Source organism: Parambassis ranga, chromosome 13 (genome assembly GCF_900634625.1).
Source record: "Parambassis ranga chromosome 13, fParRan2.1, whole genome shotgun sequence".
Lineage (NCBI taxonomy): Eukaryota > Metazoa > Chordata > Actinopteri > Ambassidae > Parambassis > Parambassis ranga.
The window spans coordinates 14886937-14913496 of record NC_041033.1 but is presented as its reverse complement, the minus strand read 5'-3'; the positions used below and the strand labels follow the sequence as shown (position 1 = coordinate 14913496).

General features: G+C 39.3%; 1 protein-coding gene across 1 annotated transcript; it reads right to left on the bottom strand.

Annotated features, from left to right (window-relative positions):
• Window positions 1–3575: 3575 nt before the first annotated feature.
• On the bottom strand, window positions 3576–22769 carry rpa1 (replication protein A1). Its single transcript, XM_028419432.1, has 17 exons — window positions 22626–22769; window positions 22219–22266; window positions 21726–21804; window positions 21336–21444; window positions 21078–21166; window positions 20873–20947; window positions 19859–19976; window positions 19316–19418; window positions 19158–19226; window positions 18644–18836; window positions 16547–16683; window positions 15882–16030; window positions 10473–10602; window positions 7854–8030; window positions 7200–7307; window positions 6815–6901; window positions 3576–4233 (listed from the first exon to the last, which is right to left on the bottom strand). The coding sequence occupies exons 1-17, from the start codon at window positions 22653–22655 to the stop codon at window positions 4129–4131; spliced, it is 1806 nt and encodes a 601-aa protein (XP_028275233.1). The 5' UTR covers window positions 22656–22769; the 3' UTR covers window positions 3576–4128.
• Between the last annotated feature and the right edge of the window lie 3791 nt (window positions 22770–26560).

Sequence of the window (26560 nt, the reverse complement as noted above, 5' to 3'; positions counted from 1 at the left end):
ACCCAAATCCAATTAAAGTGGAAACAGGATAGGAGCCCGAGACACATTTGTATTTACAGATTGAATCTGCGCTGCTTTTCAGAAGCAACAATGGATTATTACTTTATTTGATTGCTACAATTATGGTAACGACGAGCTTTCCACCTGCCAGACATTTTGACTGTCAGAGCAATTTTCTGCACCCCATCTGAAGAGAGAGTGCTGATCCTGCCAGAAGCACTTATTCTCTCTCTCACCAGCACAGCTTCTGGCGAGTACAGCTAGAGGAAAAAATAAAAAAAAAATCAGTGTGTTGGTCAACAGGTCCCCAGACTAGACTGCTGCGTGTTCAAACCCACACACACAAACAAAGTCTTGCACCTGTCTCTTCTCATGCACATAAACAAATACCCCTGGCCCAGGAAGCGAGCAAGAACCATGAATCCTGAGAAATACACACTCCCATTCATTACAGCAGCACCCCAGGGGTCGTCCTCCTGTCCATTTGTCTCCTTGGTGTCAGGGCCACGGGCTTTTCCTGTGTTCAGCACAGCCTCTACCTGACAGAGCCCTCGGGTCCAAATGAGAAGCACTGGCAATAAAATCCAACAACCAGTCTGGGCAAGGCCAGAGCTAATGCGGTGCTGACTGTTGATGAACACGATAACTCTTAATGATTCACAGACACACTGCCTAAAAAAACGTCCAGCAGTTTGTGAATATGCAAACACTCTTTAATGTTTAAGAGTAGACTGGTGTATTGTCACAACACACTAAATGTCTCTACTGCTCCCACTTAAAATAGTATGCACTTCTATATGCACATGGCAACAGCTGGCTTGTAACACACAACTACCTAACAGTGTATTATATATGTTTACATAATATACTGCAACATGGTTTGTTAGCATCATTGATCATCAATAATCTGATTTATACCAGCTCTAACATGAAAGGCACCAACAGAAGAGCAGTCAAAATATTCAAGTTTAAGAATCTGAGTAACATTGACAACGTCTAAACTGTGATGGCTAGACTACTGGGTCCTAAAGATGGCGGTTCTTAGTGGGTGGTATAAGGGTTCCAAGGAAAGACAACAGGTTAACATGGAGTCACTGACTGTGCTGCGATTCCACGGGTGAGAATCTTAATGGCGGGTACATAAGAACAGGAACAAGAAGATGTGGACAGAAGGATCTGTGTTTATCCAAGGAACGTGATGACAGCTGGATGCATTATGACAGGAAGACAAGGCTCTAGGCTGGGATGCTAGCATTTAGGTGGATGTTGACATCCTACCCACCTAAACATTCCTGCTGAGTACATACTCCATTATGGCCAAAAGGATTCCATGATGGCAGTGATGGAAGGGCGTGCAGGACATGACAAACCTGTCACAGCATATAGGATTTAAAAGGATCTGCTGCTAACACGTTGGTGCCTGACACCAGAGGACGGCTCCAGTGAGTCTCAACAGGTTAGAGCTGTTTGTGAGGCAGAGTGGAGACCTACATAAAGTCCACCATATGGGTTTAATGTTGTAAAAGGCAATTAGTTGGCAAACATCATGAAGGGTTTATTATCGTGTCTGAGACAATAGTTAAAAGAGCATTTTAAAACAAAAAGTATTATTATATGGTATAATATTTTGTCCAGACACAATCTAATTTGAAAAGATTGAAGCTGGAGCTAAAAAGTCAAACAGCCACTGAGCAGGAATCAAAGACAATCACACACCTTTAGGTGCTGGGTCTTATCAGCCTGTATTTGGAATACAATTTATGTTGTTCTTTAAGGTGGACTTGTACTTAGAAATGACATTTTACTGTGCGCCTTCAGAAAATGTCAAACCTGTAAACACCTCGATAAAACAAACGAGTACAGCAATAAAGCGATCGATGGCTCAACAACACCACGGCCTGCACTTCACCAACAGGTACAATGACTGAGGGAAGACAGCATGCTGCCTAATTCTGCACTGAGCTGGCAAATCTCTGCAGGAAATGCCTGCCATTGTTTTAATAATAAAAACAAAAAAATCTTCAAATTAAACTGAATAAATGAACGAAGCAAACATCCACTGTAAAGAAAGTTTTACAGGACTCTTTTATCATCAGTCATTTTTAGGTAGTAAAGATGTAAAAATAAAATTACTTCACCATTAAAGTAGGCTAAAAAGAAACACAAACATTAAAGTGAACAATTTAAACATACGTCACACAGCAGGAACACCGCACAGGCAAACTGAATTACCACTTTGTGTCATTATTTAAACTGGCTACAGGGTATTGAAAAACAATACTGCATTACAGGTCTCACTTAATATATATTAAAACAAACTAGAGTTATCAGGGCCAAATTGTATTTTTAGTAACTTCATTATTGTCACTATTTATTAGGGAAATGATTAGTCTAATGATCCCTGTTTATTAATTGTTGTTCTCTTGCCAACACTGCACTACACTGTGTGTGTGTGTGATGCGATAGAAAGAAACCCCTGACCCCAGCAGAGCTCCACCTTCACAAATTATAATCACATGTTTAAATTTTTAACCATGTTGTGTGACAGTTTTCATTTAGCCATGCTTCTCCACTGCAGCTATTAATGAGTAACGGATGTAATTCAGTGCAGTCAGCCAGTCTCATTCTAACAAGTGCTAAATCAATTATAAACGCATCACGATCTTTTTAACCAAACTCTGTAATTAAATTATTCTAACTCCAAAACAGGTGTGAAAACTGAATTATCAGTAGACTTCTCCTTCTCCTGAAGTGATTCTAGTGATGTTTTCTCCTATGTTATCAGATGGGAAAATGTAAACTGATTTGGGATACTGCTCTATTTAGCCTGCAGAAGCCCCCCATGTTAGACATCACTGCATAAAATATCTCTGCTCAGATGAGCTCCCAAGTCCTATCAGGCCACATCTACCTTTGCTGAAAGAGCAGGAGTTTGAGGCAAGAATGGACTTGCAACCTCTGACACCATCTAAATGCATTACTACTCAAATAAACAAAAAAAAAAGCTGTCAGCACAAGATGTACTGAGGTGATCGCAGGCACCTCAAATCGCTATCTCTAAGCATGGCTGGTGAAAAGAAGTAAAAGTTAGCTTTCCTTACCATTTAAAGACAGGTCTAATCCATCTCAGCACACTGCAGGCAACAGATGCGGCGCTCGGCAGAAACGAGATGCTATCACAAGAAAAATGGGAAGGTGCAGCCTCACTGATGTTCTGCTTTAATACAACATGAAAGTCAAGTTTGCAGGGAATCTGTTGCACATCTGAGCAAAACCTGAGGAGATAGAGGGCATTGTGTGCCCGCCCCCGAATAAATCCCCTGAACACTGCACCTCAAAAAAAAAAAAAAACCATCTACAGGTTTTCTTAGGTTAGGGTGAGGTGCTGTGAGGCAAACAGATTTCAGTGTTAATTAATTAAGTTGACAGAGCGCAGAGACTGTATCAGACATCTTGAATACACATGTTTATTCTTACAGATCATTACACCAACAAACAAAAAAACAAACCGAAAGGAAAATACTAAAATCATCTTGTATGTACTTAAATAGATGCAGTACATTTGTGTTTGGGCCTGATCTGCGCATGTGTATATGTGCTTCTGTTTGCAAGTATGTGAGAGATGGAGCAAAAAAAAAAAAAACAAGAAAAAAAAGAGTGGGAGAGTAAACTGTCTTATCAGGGAAGTGCAGGGCCAGCCCAGCCATTTTGAATGTGCGTCAGAGGGTGAAAAGAGTGCTAGCTACTGTGCTGGTCCTTCTGCTAAAAAAGCAGCCACCGCCCCCACATGACCACAGTACATTCACGAACATCTGGCTAACATAAGACAGACACAGTGATGATTTCTTCTGTGGCTTACTGACCCACTCTCTGCTCTGCTTCCTCACATAACAAAAAGGAAGAAGAAAAAAAAAAAACAACGCGCATTTGTATATTTACTGGAAAGGAAGAATCCAGAATCAGGCCAGCAAACATTGTTGTACAGAAGAAACAAAGAGCAGTTACCACGTCAATACTCGTTTGTAAAACATCTACTATTATTCAAACACATGTACAGGTTGTTTGTTGGCAGTAGAGAAACAAAGACAAGCTTCCAAAACCAGAACACTGAGCAGATATGAGAGGTTCCTACTGGGCAGCCAGTTTTCTTATGTTCATGATCAGCCTCTTGCTGTAGTCCTTATGGTCAACGGGCTTTACATCCATCACTGTGGCCTTAATTCTGGATTCATCCTATCACAGAAAGATAGAAAAAATTATGTTTAAATCAGGTTCACAGCATAATACTAACCTACACATGTACATATAAGTACCAGCTCTTTCTTCCCCATTTACTAAAGACAGCGTACTACTTTTAGTATTAGTAGTAAATTATTGTCTATGACTATCAGAGAGATCATGCAGTCTCACGTATCACGTTTAACTCTTTATCTGAATTGTTTTGGCATTTAAATCAAAGTTTTACAAAAAAAAAAACAGAAGCTTTTAGAGCTGTCCACCTCCACAGATGTCTAGACAGGGGAAGGTCAATCCTACTCGAGCCATTAATCTCTGTGTTTAAACAGAGGCTGCACTTGTTTTGTCTCCATTCATTCTCCGCTGCTCATGTGGGTGAAATGTAAACCATCTTCCTTTGGATGGCTGCCCACTTTCTTTAAGAAAGCACAGTCATAAACGCTGACAGAATATGAAACGGTACAATTTATCTTTAGTAACTTTATAACGCTAATAAGGGTGAAGCGCTTGTTGAGAACTACACTGAACAACTTTTGATTGGAATACAATCAACAGGCACAAGTGCAGCTTCAGGAGGTGACGAAGAGTCGACTGATTTTTTTCAGTTTAGCCAGGTTTAATCAATCAGCCCTCCAAGTTGTTTTTTTCCCAGACAGATTTCTGTAAATTAATTTGGTTTGGAATATTGAAGCAAGATTTTCATACCCTAAACTTAAAATATGAGCAAAGAAAGGACACAGTTCTAACACATGATTGCACGATTAGTGATGTTCATGTGACAGAGAGGATTTAAAAGGGCAAAAGGAAGAAGCTGTCAGCCAACCCTACATTTACCTTTAAATCATTATATATTTAAAACTGGACTTTTCATTTGAATTCTACAATGAAAGGCTCTGTACACTTGATATCATCTTTTGAGACACTTAAATCAGTTACAGTGTCTGGACACAGCCTACAGGGACAATGGGACCTAATAACAGCATGACGGTATTACAGCCGCAAGCGGACGTTCTTGATTCAAGTGAGTAAAATATTTAAGGCTGTTGGAGTCAAGCACTGACCAGAAGAGAACAACACATCACATCTAAAATAATGAAGTTGTCATTTTAACCGTTACATCGCAGTTGCCTAGGGGAGGGGCAGTCTCAATATTTCATGTTTAAATATCTGTGATTTGCATGAATGCAATTCCACTGTCTCACTCCCACATATGGCATCAGTTGCATTGCACCCGTTTTGATAAATATCCTTTAATACAAGTATTTGACAAACGGCACAGAGGAAACTACGAATTGTCTTCACATGATATCTCCACACAGTCTTGAAATGCTTGTTCACTTATTTACATTCATTTTGATGTTAAAATAAGATGAATTATGGCTCGACAGACTTTAATGTTACTTAATGTGACTGTAGCGGTCTTGTTCTGGTATTTTAGTTTTGTTATAAGGATTTGTTGTTTTTCTAGAGATTCTGGTGAATGTTTGAACTTTTCAACCTATTCTGTAAGACTCAAAAATATTACATTTACAAATAAAAACAGAAACCAGCAGACATTCTTGGAGTACGAGGTGGATTGATTACATCTGTTCAATGACTGATTATGTCTATTTATTTAACATCATATCTGTGCATATGGCTATAAACCTGGTGTCTTCCTATCACCATTACATATCACCATCACGGTGACCTTTAAATGCTCTGACAGAGCATTTTAGTGTCTTAATAGCATTACAGGTGATAATTACATCATATTCCTCTGGGGACCAACTTAATCCCAGTATAATGAAGAGTATGTGAACATCCTTGCATGTTGTGATAAAGCTCTGGAGAGGCCCTGTGATACAACAGGGTGGATGAGTGTCAACAACTGTTGTGGACCTGCTTTGTCCTACATCAAGCCTATAAAACACTGTATGTCATGACTGCATGTGAGACTATGACACAATGGCTGGCTTGTAGTGTTGAGAAGCAGAAAATAAACTCAAGGAGGGGTTGCAGGTGTCTCTGCTGAAGGAATATGGGGTTTGGAGACAGAAGCCAATCCATGCTTGTAGCAGTGCCATTGGCAGTTAGGATGCAGGGCTGACTGTGACAGACACAGTGGCCTCTTCTGTGTGTTGAAGGCGGATGCAGCCTCTGGCTTGGCTCCAGACTTCCTGCTCAGAGTCCCAGCCCAATCAATTCTTTTATGTGCTTCCCTCAAAACAAACCTCTATCTGTGTGGCCTACAGGAAATGGTGACCACAGCTAATCTGTATGTGCAGTCTTCACAAAGCCGCTGAAAATGAGCAGCAGTCTAGGACAAACACTAAAAGTGGCTCTGTCAGTCAAAGGAGCGTTAGGTACTTTTGTTTATGAATGTGAAAACCATCAAAGGAGAAACAACTGAGCTAAAACATAAAAACTGTTATGCTGCCGCTCTGTATTTTCTGCTTCCAAAAAGATGACTGTAGTTCAGGGGATTGAGGCAGCCTCTTTTTTTTCACCCCTTTTACGTGCAGTCTATGTAGTACGTGATAAATATAGCCTCTCGGGCATTTTTTTTCAGACTAATTACCATTCCTGCTTTACTTACATTATATGTTTCCAGCTTCACTCTGTTGCGGAAGACAAATGTGTTGAAGTTGGCTTGCTGGAAGACCTCATCAAAGGCAGCTTCGTTCTGAATTTGAATACAAGAAGCACACATATTCCTTTAATTGAAAGTTAGATTTATCACAGTCTGAAGTACAAAAAAAAGGAAGTGTGTGATAGCTGAACATTGAAAAACAACTGCTGTGATTTTCAAAGTAATTACGCCTGGATGAAACAAAGCACAGTGGGTGTCTGACACATTTGCATTTGTCTACATGGGTTTGTGTGCGTGTGTGTGTACGTTTGCCAGCAAAAATGCTGGACATCTAGCTTCGCCCTGATCATTTCCTGAGGCCGGTGTTATAATCCAGGAAGGAGAGCCTTACCGAGTCCTTGAGCTGCCCCAGGTAAGATGCATTCTGGCCCAGAATGGCCTCTGCACTCTCCTGGAAGCAAGTCACCCACTGGTTGTCCCCATAATCCGCAATGTTAGCCTGACACATAACACAGAATACAAAAATCGTGAGTAGAAAGCAGTGTTAAGTGTCTTCACAAATGCACTCTTACATTTTCATACAAGGGTGTCATTGTACATTGTTCAACAAATGTAGAAATAGGTCTTGTTTGTGTTCATCCCTGCTGCACTTTCTATTAAATGACAGCAGTGTGGAAATCTGCAGTAATTAACCCTGACCTATGACTAAGGAAGCATCAAGAAAATCTCAAATGTGTCTTCATTATACTGTGAAACAGAAACAGTGGAATTGGCTTTAAACCTTTCTAAATTTAACTGCAAAGAGCAAAAAAAAAATACACTGAAACACAGAAGTGAACAAGGCTTCAGTTACAAGAAAGAAGGATAATTGAGGACAGAAGTCATAACAACAACAGAAATACGGGGCAGTGAGAGGCACTAGAGAGATGCCTCAGCAGAACTATTGACTCTGGATTAAGAAGGAACAAGAAGCATTTAAAATATGTGCATTGGCATATATGCTTGTGTCAGAGGCTTTGGGGTAAACCAGTGCTGAGTCACTTACAGAGAGGATGAGGCGGTACTTGAAGTTAGGGAACTCTTTGTCACACTTCTCGCATCGGAACATGCCATTCTGCTGGTCCACCACCTTTTTGTTGCAGTCTTGGCTTGGGCAGGCCTGATAAAGGCAATTTTCCTTGCGCAGATAAACTATGGTCGCTATGGCAGTGTAGTAGTCTGCCTAAAAAAAACAGAAACAACCAAAATGCATGATAACAAAGATTCAGTGCCAAATAACATTACCAAACTGTGCTTTTCACTAGATGACCTTTGTGTAGTCTATGTTAAACATGTTGACTGTTGAAGCACAAAAAACAGCATGGTACTAATATTAAAATGACATTTTCAGGAATATGTTGCAAAGTTCCAAAGACTCATAGAGCAACATTTAGGCAGTAGATGCACAAGTTACACAAGGAGAATACTCATTGGTGACACAAATGCTAACTAGTGAGGGAGCTGCTGCTTTTGAGAGGAGGGGGAGGAGGAGGAGGAGGAGGAGGAGGAAGAGGAGGAAGAGGAGGAGGAGGAGGAGGAGGAGGAGGAGGAAGAGGAGGAGGAGGAAAACTTTAAGAACGCACTGCATGTAAACAGCCTCCAGGAAACGTTCCTAGTTGACACAGAAAACACACACAGTGACATAAATCTGCACTGGATAGAAATAGATAGATACAAAAAAAGTAATGAAGACATGTTGGCGAATGAGTCAAGTCACTTCGGATTTTGTCAGATAAGGCAAGCATAAATGCATACAACAGATCTTTGTTTTGACTTAAGAGCTGAATACTTTGGACAAATTCGTCTCCTACTCCCTTGGGCATAGGCCATCACATTGAAATTTCAAGTCAGAAATGTTTAATTAGAGAAAAGAACAGAATACATGACAGGAAGTTACTCAAACACAAATATCTCTAAAATACAACAAATAATATTCCCTCATGTTAATGCCAAGTATTGCATTACAATGTAATAAATTAGACTCACAAACATGGAACATCAATACGCTGTCACTTTGTACTAAAAAAAGTCCTCATGACTGTGATAACTGACAGCAAAATGAGCAAAATCCATCCCATTTTGAGGCACAGAGCTGCTGGCTAATCTTTTTAATGACTGTTTTGATTTACCAACAACCCACACATCAACCTCTGCCGCTTTTTCAAAAGGTCCAATTAATCAAGCAAATACCTCTTCAATTAGAGGGTGGAAGGAGGAGAGAAGAACCTTTTTTTCCTCTTGCCTCTGTCACTTGCTTGTACAAATGCAGTGTCAAGCCAACAAGAGTAGGGTGGCCACTTACTGTCAGAAAGGGCACAGGAGCAATGTGGAAACTTGGGATTGTGACACAAAGACTTTGTGACGGTGACAATTAATTGCAACAGACTTTGCTTGGTGGAGTCTTGAGCAGCCTGACCTCAATGCCCCTGTGTATGGGATGTCTCAGAGGATTTGAGGACAGCTTTGGCTCAGCTCCTTTGTCAGTGCTGGGCCTCATCAGATGCCAGGCTAAAGAGGAACAAGAGCCTGGCTGAGAGAGAAAACTTCTGGAATATTGCCCACGATGTGTTAACAGTTATAGGCAGGATAGATGCAAACTATATATGCTGCACTTTAGGACTCCAGATGAGAGAAGAGCTGAAATAGGTGCACAAAAAAGAGATGCAGTATGCCATGTGACTGTGATTCATATTCATTCATAGGCTTAGAAGAGGGTCATAATGGCAGCAACGCTGTGACGAGGTCACTCACAGCCTCGGGCACCTGACACTGAATTAAATACCTAAAATTACTCATTCAACAAAACATATTTTTCAATTAATTGAGGCTTACAGATAACTCTTGCTGAAGTTTAATCTGTTTGTTTTAGCCTCTCTCTCACTTTTTAATAATGGAGTCTCAAGTAACTTCCAACTCACCAATATATCCCTAACCTATTTTCATCATACTGTGATGATTACAAATGCGCAGTGCATGTTAAATTATATTAAATTACACAGCTTAAGATCTCTGCATAGGTCACATTATCAGCTCTGGACAATTTGCACACTTCTGTGAGCACCATTTCCTTCAACAGTTAATGTGAAAAAGGGAAATTAAAGAAAACATTACTTTACTTATCTGAGAGCAGTTATTTCATTAAGGAGGGCAAAGACTAGAGCCTATGTAATCTTCATAATCAATGCAGAGATAAATGTTTGAACATATGTCACAGTGAGGGGGTGCCACCAATGTAGGGGAATTAATAAGAAGCAGCAGGGTCAGGAGTCTTGGTAGGATTCTGATTTTTAAGCACATCTGGTGGTGGAGTGATTTTATTATCCATTGATTATAAATATTCGTCACACCAACTGCCAGCAAAAAGGACATTTGCAAAGGAGAGCTAGGACTGACAAGGTTATACTGTAGAATACAATATAGAGCTGCAATGTGTACCTTTGGATTTAAATAACAAATGCAGCTTGACTGCGAGCACTTTTATATTTGTTGTTTGGGATTCAACAGTGGTCTTGCAGTTTGTCCTTGAATATCTTCAAAGAGCCATCCTTGAATAACAATGTATATCTGAAGTTATCGTATCTTTAATGCTCGAGTGTGTCAAGACACAAGCTGTGCACGCATCTACCTTTTCTCCATGTCCCAGGTGCTCATTCTTAACATCAGCTAGAGTCTTCCAGTTGGTGTTTCCTCCACCGCCGGCACCTTTCACCTCCGTCAGAGACTGTCCGTCCATAGTGTGGCCCTCCTTGTCATACCTATGACAAACAAACGTATAACCCGTTACTGCTGATTTGACCCTAGAAGGAATAAATAAATATATATTGGCACCCATGTGCAGATTTGCAGTTAAAAAAAAGGGTTTCCATGATAATAAATACACAATAAAATATATATACAAGAAAACGGGCACACCAGATCATGACATACAATTATTGACATCATGCATGACGAAAGTATTAACAGATTAATTGCATTTTAGAAAAAGTAATATTTTCTTTGCCCTTATCGCCCTATTAATTACTCAGCCATATAAGGTTACATGTGTACCCTGCCAATTTAGCATTGCATTCCGAGAATATTACCATTCAAATAAGAAAACAATCTGTATATTCTTCTACCTTGCAAAAACCCTGCTATCTTTGCTCTTTCCTAGATTCAGTCTTCAGCTCTAAAAGACACATTCTCAAGTGACATCACTTGGGATAAGAAAGAAGTAACGACTCAGCAATGCCAAGATGGCGACAGCTGGGGCCACCACACAGATTTTTTTTGGTAGTTACCATTTATGTGTAGCCACACAGAAGATTTTATACAGCACAGGGAGTCATGGAAAAACAGTGATGTGTTATAAGTAAATTCATCCAGTTAACTGATAAAATTAAATTTAGAATATTTCTACTTGTCATAATATTGCTATTGAGAAGTCAGCTTGTGGACAGCTGCATTATTTGTTTTAACACATCTACCAAAGCAGAGGCACAACACACTGCTGTTCACACGGCTGTCAACATACTGCGGGCTGTCTAAGAGTTAGCTTTTAAAAAATCTTGTTCCAAACGATGCCTTTTGTGTTTGTCAAAGCAGAGATGGCTCATCGGAGAGCAAGAGGGGCTGAGAGGCTTGTGAAATGAATCAACGGCAGACAGACAGATGAGCTGGCCAGGGTCAGGGCTGTTACAGTGATATCAGAAACCCATTTTCATCCAATGTTCCCCGGTAATTCAGGGAAGACAATAGGAAGAAGAGGGAAGGAAGGCAAAAGAAGAAGAAGAAAGATGGGCACCGGTAAAATGCAGTTGTGGGGGTGGAAAAAAAATATCAGTTTAAAATGGTCACAGAGATCAATAGAGCTCACTAATCTGTTGGCCACAAGGCAGAGCGGCGTGCAATGGGTAGGCCAGGTTGTAAATAGGGGGAGAGCATGGCTTGCTCTTGGAGGCATGACTAATTGAAAATATCCCCATTAACAGTTCAGACTGTGGCCCGAGCAACACACAGGCTGTCTATTTCCCACTTCTACTGACAAATGTGAGCAATTTTTCATAGTGGCACCCTTTTCCTGGCCAGTGTACCTGCACAGATTTGCTTTAATTGTGCCTGTATCCGGTTATGAGCTTTAACAAAAATCACATCAGAATAAATGGAGACACAGCTTAACACTCCTCAGACAGATGTCGTACAGAGGAGAAAAATGTACCGACATAGCTGAGGTGATTAAAAATGCATCACACTTTGATTTTAAAAGGTAAAACTGCAGAACAGCAAGGATTCACATGGCTACTCTGGACATCTGATTTGATGGATACCCAAAAAGACTGCAAGATAGCATGTCTGTGACAGCATCCAGGTTAAAACTGTGCTGTTTTTAATCAGAGAGACACTGAGGGGAAGAGGAATCAGTGATTGTGATGAAGGAGACAAAAAGAAGACAAATTAGATCTGGCAGAATATATTCAGCAGCCAACTGAGAGCAGGCAAATCCCTGCTTAGAGCAAAGTATGACAAACTATCTGCAGGAACACTGAGGGTTGACTGGAGCTTGGCACACTACGTGTATGTGTACGTAGACATATATGATGCCAGTATGTCGATGATTAGGAACAGGAAGAGACATGAAGGGATGAAACCTCTTAGTAAGCTGTGTGCTTAGCTGCAGGCCTATAATCTCATGTCTGAGATGAAAGTTGCAAACAGACCACAAACAAGATTAGTCCATGTTATATGTGACATGGTGTTAGCCACTTCAGTTAGTGACCGAAAAGCTGTCAAATACAGAATTTACAGCAACTTTAAAGAAGTCACAATAGCAGTTTTGTAAGTAACTGTAAATAAGTACTGTTAGATGTATAAAAACTCACACAGGGTGCAATTTGGTCAAGAATAAAGCAGTCGATGCACCTCAGGAATATTTCTGCATGCGTCACTTAACTCACTACAGCGTCACAATAGTTGAATATTGATGAGTTTTTTTCTGCACAAAACTCCAGAGGAAATACATCATAGATATTTATAATATGCTGTACTCCTTTCATGGGTAAAAAAAAATATAAGTAGAGCAGTAAATGAAAATCTTGCTTTATAAATAATGAACCAAATCTAAAAATGTACAGGAAATAGTTTCATGACCACATCCCTGAAGAATTCAAAGTCCTTGCGTTGTCTAATCAGCAGACTAAGATGGAAAAGTGGAGGGCCTATGACTAATTTGTTGTAAGTAAATTATGAAATATGATTCAACTTTCAAGTGAACATTCTGGTCAAAATACAAACCCACAATAGAGCATAAACCTGATTTAATGACACAATATAGGAATCTTTACCTAACTTTACATCTTTCAGTAGGTCAGTTACAAATTAAATTCTGCACATTACGCGAGTAATTCAGCTGGTAATAGCTCCACTGTTTTTTTTTTTTAAATCAATACAGCACTGTGAGACATTTGGCTAAAATAACAGTCAATGTTATAATGAGGCATCATGTTCACTAGGCTTCTCTGCTGCAGCTTGTTTGCTTCTGGGCTGACATAATTACTGCCCTAACTGTGTGCTGTGCCTGAACAAGTAGAAGCACTGGAGTCATGATAAGAAAGACAGAAAATGTCAGCTCCGACTTTTGTGACTAAATGAGATAATGGGGGAATGTCTGGCATTGACAGCATCAAGACCTTAGAGTAAAACCTGACAAAGAGGTGTCAACAGAAAAGTGACTCCCCTGCCTGACAGTACAGGGTGAAGTAGCATCTCTAAATGTGCTGTTGCCACCTAATGGACAACTGCATCTGCACAATTTTAGATAAAAGCGTACATGTAAGACCTGATTTGATTACCTATAACAGTCAAAGATCCTTTCAGTAGATTTTAAGTCCAGTTATTAGTTTGTGTTAAGTGATTTCAAAATTACCCCCCATATAAACCAAAGATCAACATTATTAGTGCATAATGCAGCATGCTTATTATATAAAAACCAATTACATCTCTGCGAAGATTACTCCGTGTTGTTAAAGGGATACTACTCAACTTTCTGTATAAGCAGCAACCTGGCAAGTGCTGAGCAGCATAACTAATACTCTGTATGAGTAGGAGACAACAGCCCACCAAGGACAGACTATTCATTTGAGGAAATCCCAAAGGTCTGCGCCAAAACACAATCAAATTAAGACGCCTCCAAAGGAGTAAAACAATGATGTTTCAGCAGCCTTGGCTCCACAGTAAAATAAAAAGAATCTTGTGTGCAAGATTTTAAAAAAATAATTATCAAGTGATTCATTCAGAGTTTAATTGATTTGTTTTCTTGTCCTGTTTTTCATAATTTGCATGTTAGCCTACAGGACAGTTATTTAGGGATGCACATCAACTGAAACGATCCTGGACACTTGCAAAGAAAACACACACTAACTTATTATTTTGGATATAAATCTATGCAATGTAGCCTCAGAAAAGGACAAATAACTGAGGAAGGTCTTGTCACCATCCTCCTCACAACACGGGGTTGGCTGTGCCACCGATCGCAAACATGCTACATAATGACTGGCCTTAGCCATGGTTCTCACTTGGATTGACTCGGACTGAGAGTAATGAGCCAGGTCTGGCTTCCTTCCATCTGTGACTTTTAAACATGTTCATTAGTGGATGCCCGCAACCCGGCTGGAGCCCAAACGGACCAACCCATCTTCTGCGGTAAAGAAACCCAACTCAAAGATTTAAGGATCATTATCTTTGGCTGTCGGAGTCAGAAGTGACTAAAAGTGGAGAGCAACCTTCTGTCATTAGACAGAAGAGAGCACAGGAGTATAAAGTCTACACTACAGGAAAGTGGAAATGTAATTCAATGACATACAGGTAAAATAAAGTAGAGCCCCCCAAGAGTGATGTTAATAATAAAGCATTTTAGCCTATGTAAAATGATACCATTACATAAAACTTAACTGCAATTCACAGCAGTTGCCATCCTGAGATATGTATAATAATAAGGTAGTTGGAGATGTCAGAGGCTGGTGCTAAAAACAAAGAGAAATTACCATCAGCTAAAAGAGACAGACTTGAGCATATTTTTCTCTTTCTCACCTGCAAAGCAGAGTCACAATTCACTGCTCCTATTATGCAGATCAGGTCCTCTGATCACGTATAAATACTCAGAGCTACATTTTTTCAAGGCAGAAAAAAAAGACTGCTGTGACTTGTCACAAAGAACTTTTAGCCACGTCTTATTGGAAATTGGAAGGTAAATAAATGAAACTCTTTGGACATAATCGATTGATCTCCACGCACAAACACAGACATTTGCCTTTGTGTCAGGGAGGAGGGGCCAGATACAAACTGCTTAGGACAGTTCTGTAAAGAGGACAGATCAATCAGTGTGCCACAGTGCATATGAGCACTCAATCATTTGCCAACATGTACCACTTTGCACAGCAACCTAAAAACACTGAACATAATAATTTTGTTTCATGTTGTAACATGAAACAAAAATAAAAGCATGCATAAGGTACCAACTTATTTCTGCTCATCTTATACACTAGGGAGAGATTATGCATACACAGTACACAAAACACACACACACACGCACACAAACACACACACACACACGTTAACAGAAATGTTACTATCAACCTAATCACGCAGAAATGAGTCTGGATTTCATTTCATCTGGAAAGGATGGAAGGCGATTAGAGGAGTAAAAAACGCATTTTCACAGATTAAGTATGATTTCCATTTATATGTAATGCTTCATTGAAGCACCCCCCACATTGTGGATAATAGGGGAAAGCTAATCTTGATAATGAGAATCGGAGCATGCACTCTCGCAACTTGGGAAATGGAAACTTGCCATTTAAAACCCTTTGAGTCCTTAAATTTCAAGCTTAATAGCTGCATGCAGGAAGCTACCTTCTACAGGGAACAATAAGTAGGAGAAGCCTTGTGGTGTTAAATATGTGCTATGTTGTTGACTATAATAGTCATTTTCTATACAATAGCTACAACATACCACATATACTTTTGCACTGCATTATCTATGAACCTCAGGTTTGCTTACCAGCCTCTGAGCTTATACGCCTCAGGGATGTCTGGGTTGATCATCAGTGTGCTGCTGAAGGAGGCAGACAGCGACCGGCCTCCAAAGTCCGAAAGTTTTGCAGCCTTAATGGCTAAAATGGGCTGTCCAGAGCCGTCAAACTTCTCTGCCTAGATGCAAAGAAACAAACACAGTATTTAACTTCTACTTCTTTTTATGCATTGCACATTATCATCTCCTGGTCACATCTGCTATATACAGGGTACAATACATCACTTTTTTTTGGCTTTGCCATTGTTCTTTCTAAACTATACATCTTGTGCACTTCATTAAGTCCCTCTGGAAAGGGGGTATCAGTCGAACAAATAAACAATGAACACTGTGCTTCTTGTCAAGAGGAGGGAAAAAAATGCTGTGTGTACTCAGCACCGTCCCTGTGAGCCACAGGTAAAACTCAACTGCAACACCACACATACTTCATCACCCACTGACAGGATGCTTAGTCAATAATTTAACACACATCCTCTATTATGAAAACAACACGGTCCTTAGGTTTAGCTGTTACCCTGTGAGGACTGAATGCACTGAATAGCTTTAATTAAAGATTTTCCCTTTCTATTTAAAAAGTGCCAGGCGCATCTCCCCTCCTTTACACATTTCAGCCTTCATGGCGAGGCTGTACTCACTTCTTCTCCCCACAGCGTGACGGTCACCACCTTTCCAGACATGTCCATCAAACTGAGAGTTCTCTTGGACACTTCGCGGTTTGTCTTTGTTGTGAGGCGGGTCACTTCGTCCACACTCTTGCACACTCCAATTACATCTGTAATGAAAACCACAGCAGAGGATACTGGACTTATTTTCCTGACTCCGAGTAGAGTTAAAGTTGTCATATCCTGTGCTTATTATTCCTAAGAAGACGATAACCACATACGACCACACATCATTTCAAACAAGAATTTTACACATATCGATTGTTGATGATTGAGTAACACAAAGTCTGAGTAACACAATCATCACAAATCACATGTGACCTAACATGCAATTACATCCATCGCCAAGATCACATGAAATGGCCTTCAAGCATTCCATATTGACTAATACAATCGAGCATTGGTTGATGTGAAGCATTAAATACTGGTGCATATGTGGCATCACAAACATTATTTAACACCTTTTTACTTATTTTTTGATTATTTTAAATGCATTTACAATAATAAAAACAAACAACATATGATGCACACTGGTACACAGGAGAGAAATTACTTCAACAGCGCCACAAGCTGGAGTTTTTATTAAAAGAATATTAATAATTATCAGCAGCCTTATTATTACTTAATTTAACCTATGACAGCAGGGTCTCATTTTCTCACCGGCTTTGCCAGAGGGCCCAAAGTCAATCTGCACTACAGGCTATTACTGTCATCAGCATTATTAATACCACTTTTATCTCTCTGCTCATATACTGTAATTACCTCAACCTCCCAGCATATCTGACTCTACCTTCCACTACAACCTCCATCCTCAGCTTATGATAGCTTACTATTGGGTGCTTGGGAACACCTTGGAAGGAGCTGGTCTCTGAACATCAGTTGGGTGGTGTGTGCTTTTTGCAATCTGCAGTGCTTTAAGGATTTATTACGTGTTTAGATCTCACAGAGCCAAAGAAAGACTATTTGCATTTGTACCTCAGAGGACACAGAGGACACAAACATAAACCACTTTGATGCACAGTATTTAACTGACGGGATTTACCACTTGAGCATAGGTGTGGTGAAATGCTGCTTTTTTTTCCCCAAAATGGAACGGCAAAAAATGACTGCCATTTAGAAATAAATAGTTTTAATTAGATATATCATTCCACTACAACAAGGCTGCTAAAGCACAATCTGAGCCTAAAGCTCTGCTCCAAAAGGGTTTATGTCCTCATTTTGAATAATGAGGTGTATGGGAGGGCTGGGTGGGTTTCTTTATATCCAAGTCGAAAATCAGTTCTTTAAATTATGCATTCATGCCTAATTCAAAAAACTTGAGTATCAAATAAAAGGATGGACATTTTAAAACAACAGACAGAACTGGGATGGATGGACCAAATATGCTAAATTTATATTAAACGCTGGCTGTATCTAAACTTTTTATTTACCCTTTATTTGCCTTTATGGTGTCCATCCAGGTAAATGGTCTGTACTTTTCTACCTACTCAGGTACTCAAAGCGCTTTACACTACTCCACATTTACCCCTTTTGCGCACCCAAGCACACACACATTTACATGCCAACATGTGTCAAGTGTGTCAACAAGTGTCATGCTCAAGGACACATTGGCCTGCAGCCAGGGCTGTGGATCAAACCACTGACCTTACAGTTAGTAGACACTACCACCTGAGCCACAGCCACCATCATTACAGCATTATAATACAGAAGTCTGAATCACTCATTTATTTTACCCACTAGTTCAATATATAAATACATTTAAGTCATCAACGTGTGCTCAGGAGTCCAGCATCTCAAAAGCAAAACTTGAACTGCTTAGACAGCAACTCTCTTGTGAGGATAGCAGACCTCTGCACTCTACTTTTTGGCTGATTACATTTCATAACTGTGAAATAGGACTCGTATTTTATTTTTGAGAATATACCATGTCTTTGTATTTGCAGGTAAGGCTGGAGGCACTGCTCCTCTCAGAATAAAGTCTGAAGATCAGGAGAGGAAACTCATACACTGACTTTAATGACACAGGTTGATTACGGAAATACCTGGACAGGTCACCGTTTTACTGCTTACCTAAGATGGCATCCTTGTCTCTGTTCTCCAAATCACCAATAGAGACAAAGTCCCATTGCATCATGGGAACGTCACAGCCGTCGTCACAGGGGATGACGGTGGACTCTCCATTGAGTGTCATCTCATAGTCATTCTTGACTGATGTGTACTGCTTATTGGCGATCTTCAGGGAGCCCTTGGAGATGTAGTAGACCTGGCCCATTCAGATGGATGAACCACATGTTAATCAGAGATCAGGGGAGCATTTCACCTGACTGAATGGCGCAAACAAGATAGGACTTCAGGCAGTCGAGGAGGGGATCAACAAAGGCTGGCGGATGATCATAAGCTGCTTATTGTATGGGTACAGTTCAGCCAGATGACTCATTCACAGTCTCTGTGGTTTTAACTCACAAAGTACTGGCAGCTGGTGATAGAACAGTCTGCAGCCAAATCTGTCTTTAACAGTGCAGTGAAAGGCAGTTTTGGCAGATAATTAGGACATACTGACTCATTATCTGGAGGAACGTCTCACCTTGCCAACCTCAATCAGGCCGTAGAACTTGTCAACCTCCTGGTTAAAGCCAGTCACTCGTATCTCTCCCTGTGATAACATGTACAATTTGTTTATTGTAAAAAGTAAGACAGTGTATGTCTCATAAGATCTTGGGAGCAAAAACAAAGAAAACTCACGCTCTCATCAACAATTTCCATGGAGAAGAGTTTGCCATCACCCCGAGAGTTGCTCCATGTACGAATGCTGCTCTTGTTGGTTATACGGGCACGGATTGTCCACCTGTAAAAAAAAAAAAAATTCAAAAACAGTTCTCAGCTTATTCAGGACAGTGCCCAATATCAGCGGCTGCTATTCATTCACTATCTTACTAACTCAAGCTTTTAAAGATCTGCCCCCTGGTGGTCCTATGCATGAATGTTCATGTGTCAGACCTTACTAAACCTGCATCATTTTCTTGTCTCTTCTGATTTTAAGGAACATTTTGGAGGAAACACAACTAAGGGACACACACACAGTTATACAGCAGCTGATTACAATGTTATTTTTGGGGATGAACTGGCTTTGATCTGTACAAAGTGAAATTTTGTAACATATAAATCTAGTGATTAGCAAGCCTGCATATAGACTATTTATATTATGCATGTATGCAGTAATGCATAATAACTTAATAACAAATTTTGTATGTGTTCTTTTCCCTTATGACCAGGAAACATGCTCACTTGGACTGGTAGGGATTGAGGCTGGCAATGGGCACAACTTTGGAGCCGCCCCCTGGAGTACTTGGCATGGCAGATGGAGCCTTCTTCCCAAAGTCTCTGTTGAAACCTTTGTTCACTGCTAGTAGGAATGAAGAGAAAAATAAATGATCCATGAAGAGCAGTGATGGAGAGGAGTCAAGAGAGGCGCATACATTATTCATCAGAGGCAAATTACAAAAATCCAATTTCTCTGGATTGCATCTGCTTGATCACAGTAATTACCTGACTGAAAGTTCCATCAAAAAAACACCTATTGACTTAAAGTAAGTTTAACACCGACAACTCTGAAGTCTGGCATGGAAAAAAGGCATGAGCAGGAAACAGAAATCTTGTCAATCCAGGTTGTTGGAGATGTGTGATCCTGCATTTTGGTGAGAAGAATGATTCAGAATTTACAGAATCAGGGCAGGGTGTGAAACGCTATAACAAACTGGAGCTGCTCTTCCCCGGAGAGCTGTGCAGCCTGACTTTGAGATTTTTTCGTTTGAACAAGCGCTGCACATTTGATTTGTGTGCGTCTCACGTGGAGGATTAAAGTTCAAAGTGTCCACTTAAGTCCTCCCACTTTGCCAACCACTGCACTTCTGGTAATTAAGCCCCCAGATCAAGCAGCACACACAGAGAAATGAACAATGACTGTGCTGATGAGGAGGGTGGTTGCCACAACCTCAATTCCCACACGGCAGATTAGAGGGATGAATACCTGCTATGACACACACTGGAAGACAGCAAAACCCCTCTGACAGCTGGATTGCACATCTCAGGTTATGTGCTATGCTGTGATCCACTGCTTATCTTCAAAATGAACAACTGACTGTTTCAAAAATGGAAATGTTTCTCAGAACAGGGCTGTCAAAAACTCATCCTGTAAATCTGTGGGTCACTCAGCAATAATAAAAATGCTGCCATCTGGTGGCAACTATTTAACTACATGTTCAGTGTTTTTCCATAAAATGAACTCCTAATAGGCATTACCTTCGTTTCTATTTTGTGGCTGCAGTGGAAGTCTGCTTTCAGGGACTGGAGCTGGCTGCGGGGCTTTAGTCTGACCTGCAAGGAAACGTGATGTTAATTTTAACCTGCAGAAACACTACGATCCATTATGTGTGACTAATGTTTATTAGTCACCCTTTAAAAGCCAATGGTGCATAATTAATGAACTGCCTTTCTGATGTCTTACCCTCAGTGTAAGGAGTAGGATCTCCTATTTTACCGCCAGCATCTTGAGCAGGTTTGATGACATCTATTTCCAAAATGATTACCACTCTCCTATAATGACACATTTCCATATAAACAACAGAACAACAGCCTTGCACACATATTTTTACTGCTTATAGATTGTTCCGAAATATCTAAATGTGTAGCCTACAATTAGACATAATTGTCAACATTTAATGGTCTAGTAAAGTCAAGTAAAGCCATGAAAAAGGTTGCATACCTTCCATCTTTCAGTATATTGGTGACATGTTTCTTTAGAAGACAGATGCAGTTTGGAGCCAGTAGGTTCTCCTCAGCCATGCAGTTCATCTGGGTGGAGAGCATGAAGGCTGCAAAGGCATATAGAGATGAGGCAAAAGAACACATTCAAAGTGGATTTAAATAGCTCTGTAATCCTCCCTTGAGATCTGGCAACAACTTATTGCAGAAATGGTGCAGAAAAACCCCTAGCTTAAATAATGCAGAAAAAGAAAACCTTCTAAATTTTGGCAATTATGTAAACACTGAGTCATAAACGATCTCAAGTCAAGGCAACATAACACATGAATACACTCGCTCGGTGGATGTAAAACTGCTCTTTCTCTGCACGAATGTACAGAAATGAACTTACATGACAGGGTGTGCCTTCCATCACTCATCATCACCCTAAAGCGAGGTGGGCCATTTGCTCCATCGATTTTACGAATATTCTGAAATATCACATATATGACGATCAATTATATAAGAAAAACAAAGGACTGTCTTTCCAAATATTATTGCAGTTTAGGTTTAAGGTGTATTAAATATAAGATTGAGTGTAAATAATGCCTACATAGCTTCTTTTTTGGTGTGGAAAGATCCACACCAATCCTCTTTTACTTCATGAATCAAACTTCTGCCATCATATGACTGTTTTATGAATCCAAATAAAATAAAGTATAACTAATCTACCATTGATTTGCAGATATCTTCATGCAGTTAATTGAAAAAATAACTTTTAATGAAATATGTAGAATGACAAGCTAGAGAAAAACGTGTGTTTATAACAAGAGACACATTAGATAATTCAGTCAGAAATGGTTTAGTAGCTAAACATCAGGAAAGGCTGAGGAGCTGGCACTCACCACCAGCTGAAGTACACAGTCGTTACAGGCGGAGCCCTTTGCTAGTGCCTACAAACACAAACGGTCAGGTTAGAAAATTCGACGTAAATCATTTAAAAAAAGTTGAAAAATTCACTTTCCCTCAAAATATAATTCAATTTAACTCATTTCGAGCTGAATTAATACAGATTACAAACAAGCCGAAAACCGTCACCGTCAGTAAACGTTACAAATGTCAAAACTACTATGCTAGTTTTGACTTTAGTAGTAGTTTTTACATGACAGATGTAAACAAGCGACTTGTAGCCTAGTTGTTCCAGCTAAACAAAGACAATACAACGGCTACATGTATTCCATTCACATTCATCCTGACCAGAATATTGTTTTAAACGCTTCATTTGCAGTTAAACTACAAATATTAGCCTTACCTCAATGGCGCCTTCGGAGAGTTTCGTCATGTCTGTAAAGCAGAGATTAGGCCACAAAAATACGACTTTACTGAAATGTTTTCTAAACAAACGGCTCCGCGGTCTGTTCCTAACAGCAGTCGATGAATTGTGTCTGTGGCGCCAACAACTTGGACTAACGCGCCAAGCTGTCGTTTGTGTTGTTACTGTTTCCGTTTCCGTCTACCGATCTGAGATCAGTTCTTTTATCCGACAGCTCTGCGAAGCTGTGTGCCATGAATGCACCACGAAGCCGACCGGAGACCAGCTGCGCCCAATTCAGCGCCAAGCATTATATGACGTCAGGCGCCTACTACGATGCGTTCAGCGATATATTTAAATAGGATATTTCAGATTCCATCATATGATCACAGCCATATTTGTATTTTTACTGCTCTATTTTACGGAAAGTAAGGTTTACAATGAAGTCACGAAGCTAAGGAATAAACTTATCTTAATTACTTCTGTAAAAATGTTAAATTTATATGTGTTTTCTTTACAGTTGTCTTTTTTGGTATCTTTTCCCAGTTTTATGAATATATCCTAAACTAAACAACTACAAAACAACAACCTTTTCTTAACCCTCATGCGTTGTTCGGGACATTTTTGTCCTCTGAGAGAAATTTTTCTGTTTATTTTGGCCATAACTTTGTCAATATGTGGACAAATTGAATCATTTTTCCTCAATAAGCTTAATTTTACATAAATTTTGTTAATATGATTTTAAAATTTTTCATAGGTCAACGGTACACTGTGGGCAAATTTTACCCCCTAATGTGTTGTTCGGGGACAAAAACGTCCCCTAACTTTAACGGTTTTAAAAATATATTAGATAAATATTTTTTTGAAATTTTTTTGCATAGACCTTTTAATTAACTTCAGTTCTAATCAACAGTAGTGAAAAAATCATTTTCCCCCAGGATTTTAACCCTTTAATCACCAATTTTATAAGGGGTGGTGCTGAAAATTGAAAAAAAAAACACACAAAATGGCTCATTTTAATAGAAAAGGTGAATGTGGACTGGATTCTTTTTAACCTTTATTATAGTCTTGGTCATGTCAAACATCAGTAAAAAAATTGACTTTATTGCATTATTAGTTTTTGCACAGCACTGGATTTTCTTTTTTTCTCCCATTTTGTCCCATAGACTTACATTATAAACACACTTTTTTTGACTGCACAGCCATGGCACTAAATAATCATGCATTCTTGATTGTTGGTGGTTTACCCTGTTGGTAGGAGGTAACATTTGTGATTTTTACAGTTAACAACTTAATTACCATATTAACCCTTTACCTGCAGGCCTGTGCTCATGTACTGTAGTTTCTGGCTTAAGTATATGGAGTTATAGGGAGTATTTTAGCACATAATTGTGTGTCTACACACTGTGTGTGTATGTTAGAGAGGAAGAGAGCCATTTGCACACTGTCAGGGAAGGAAAGTCAGGAAAATAAAGTTACTAAGTAAGTGAAGTGTACCTAATTCAGACGTACAACGGCAATGCATAAGCATGTAAAATGAAAACATCCAGGAGTTCTGGCATCTGAAGTTGTGGATGGGTAAAATAGCTGTTTTTTTTTTTTTTTTTAGCTTTCGGAAAACACGTCCTCCAGTAGAGTGACTTTACTTTTAGGTTAGTGTCTCAGTTGAGATCACTGAATTAGTCTAAGTGAGGTCTAAGTGCCCCTTTTCCATGGTGTGTTGCGCTCCACACGACCATACGTACATGTGCATGTTACTAAATAGACACCATAGATAGATAACTTGATAACATAATAAATAATCATTGACTAACCAAATCTAATCTACAGTTTAGTCCCCTACTAAAATTAGTATTAAAAGTAGTTTAGTAAAGTAAAGTAAAGTAAATTTGTTGCAGCCCTAAAAGTAAGTGCCGGGCCCTTTGATGCTGAGAGGTTCAGACTAAACAAAACAAAAACACTAGTGGACTTGCATGCATCCTCCTGGTCATTTAATGGTGACAAGAGCAGCAAGCAGCATGAAGAGAGGATTCACCTGTGCATGAGTGAAGGATTCACTTGTGAACGAATGAAGGATTCGCTTGTGAACAAGTGACGGATCTACTTGTGCAGCCTTCACAGCTTCACAGCCTGGCCCTTCATAGAGCCAGGCTGCACAATCATTTCCAGAGATTGTGCACAAGTGAATCCTCTCTTCATGTTGCTTTCTGCTCTTCTCACCATCAAATGACCACAAGGTCACATGTAAGACCACTTGCCTTTTTGTTTTGTTTAGTCTGCACCTGTAGACATCAAAGGGCCACACGTGCATAGCAACACTTTCTTTGTTTTTGTTTACTATGAAGACTCTGTGGTTGTGTGTACTCACAGACAACAAGATCAGTGTGCAAATGGCTCTCTTCCTCTCTAACATACACACACAGTGTGTAGACACACAATTATGTGCTAAAATACTCCCTATAACTCCATATACAAGCCAGAAACTACACTACATGAGCACAGGCCTGCAGGTAAAGGGTTAATATGGTAATTAAGTTGTTAACTGTAAAAATCACAAATTTTACCTCCTACCAACAGGGTAAACCACCAACAATCAAGAATGCATGATTATGTAGTGCCATGGCTGTGCAGTCAAAAAAAGTGTGTTTATAATGTAAGTCTATGGGACAAAATGGGAGAAAAAAAGAAAATCCAGTGCTGTGCAAAAACTAATAATGCAATAAAGTCAATTTTTTTACTGATGTTTGACATGACCAAGACTGTAATAAAGGTTCAAAAGAATCCAGTCCACATTCACCTTTTCTATTAAAAATGAGCCATTTTGTGTGTTTTTTTTTTCAATTTTCAGCACCACCCCTTATAAAATTGGTGATTAAAGGGTTAAAATCCTGGGGGAAAATGATTTTTTCACTACTGTTGATTAGAACTGAAGTTAATTAAAAGGTCTATGCAAAAAAATTTCAAAAAAATATTTATCTAATATATTTTTAAAACCGTTAAAGTTAGGGGACGTTTTTGTCCCCGAACAACACATTAGGGAGAAAAAAAGAAAATCCAGTGCTGTGCAAAAACTAATAATGCAATCAAGTCAATTTTTTTACTGATGTTTGACATGACCAAGACTGTAATAAAGGTTCAAAAGAATCCAGTCCACATTCACCTTTTCTATTAAAAATGAGCCATTTTGTGTGTTTTTTTTTCAATCTTCAGCACCACCCCTTATAAAATTGGTGATTAAAGGGTTAAAATCCTGGGGGAAAATGATTTTTTCACTACTGTTGATTAGAACTGAAGTTAATGAAAAGGTCTATGCAAAAAAAATTCAAAAATATATTTATCTAATATATTTTTAAAACCGTTAAAGTTAGGGGACGTTTTTGTCCCCGAACAACACATTAGGGAGAAGAAAAGAAAATCCAGTGCTGTGCAAAAACTAATAATGCAATAAAGTCAATTTTTTTACTGATGTTTGACATGACCAAGACTGTAATAAAGGTTCAAAAGAATCCAGTCCACATTCACCTTTTCTATTAAAAATGAGCCATTTTGTGTGTTTTTTTTTTCAATTTTCAGCACCACCCCTTATAAAATTGGTGATTAAAGGGTTAAAATCCTGGGGGAAAATGATTTTTTCACTACTGTTGATTAGAACTGAAGTTAATGAAAAGGTCTATGCAAAAAAAATTCAAAAATATATTTATCTAATATATTTTTAAAACCGTTAAAGTTAGGGGACGTTTTTGTCCCCGAACAACACATTAGGGAGAAAAAAAGAAAATCCAGTGCTGTGCAAAAACTAATAATGCAATCAAGTCAATTTTTTTACTGATGTTTGACATGACCAAGACTGTAATAAAGGTTCAAAAGAATCCAGTCCACATTCACCTTTTCTATTAAAAATGAGCCATTTTGTGTTTTTTTTTTTCAATTTTCAG

Excerpts from the sequence above, each read along its gene's own strand:
- rpa1 (XM_028419432.1), bottom strand. The coding sequence starts at position 22,655 with ATGACGAAACTCTCCGAAGGCGCCATTGAG. Across the intron at positions 19,977-20,872 it reads GCCACAAAATAGAAACGAAG|CAGTGAACAAAGGTTTCAAC; the intron begins GTAATGCCTATT and ends CATTCCTACTAG. Across the intron at positions 7,308-7,853 it reads AGTACCGCCTCATCCTCTCT|GCTAACATTGCGGATTATGG; the intron begins GTAAGTGACTCA and ends GTTATGTGTCAG.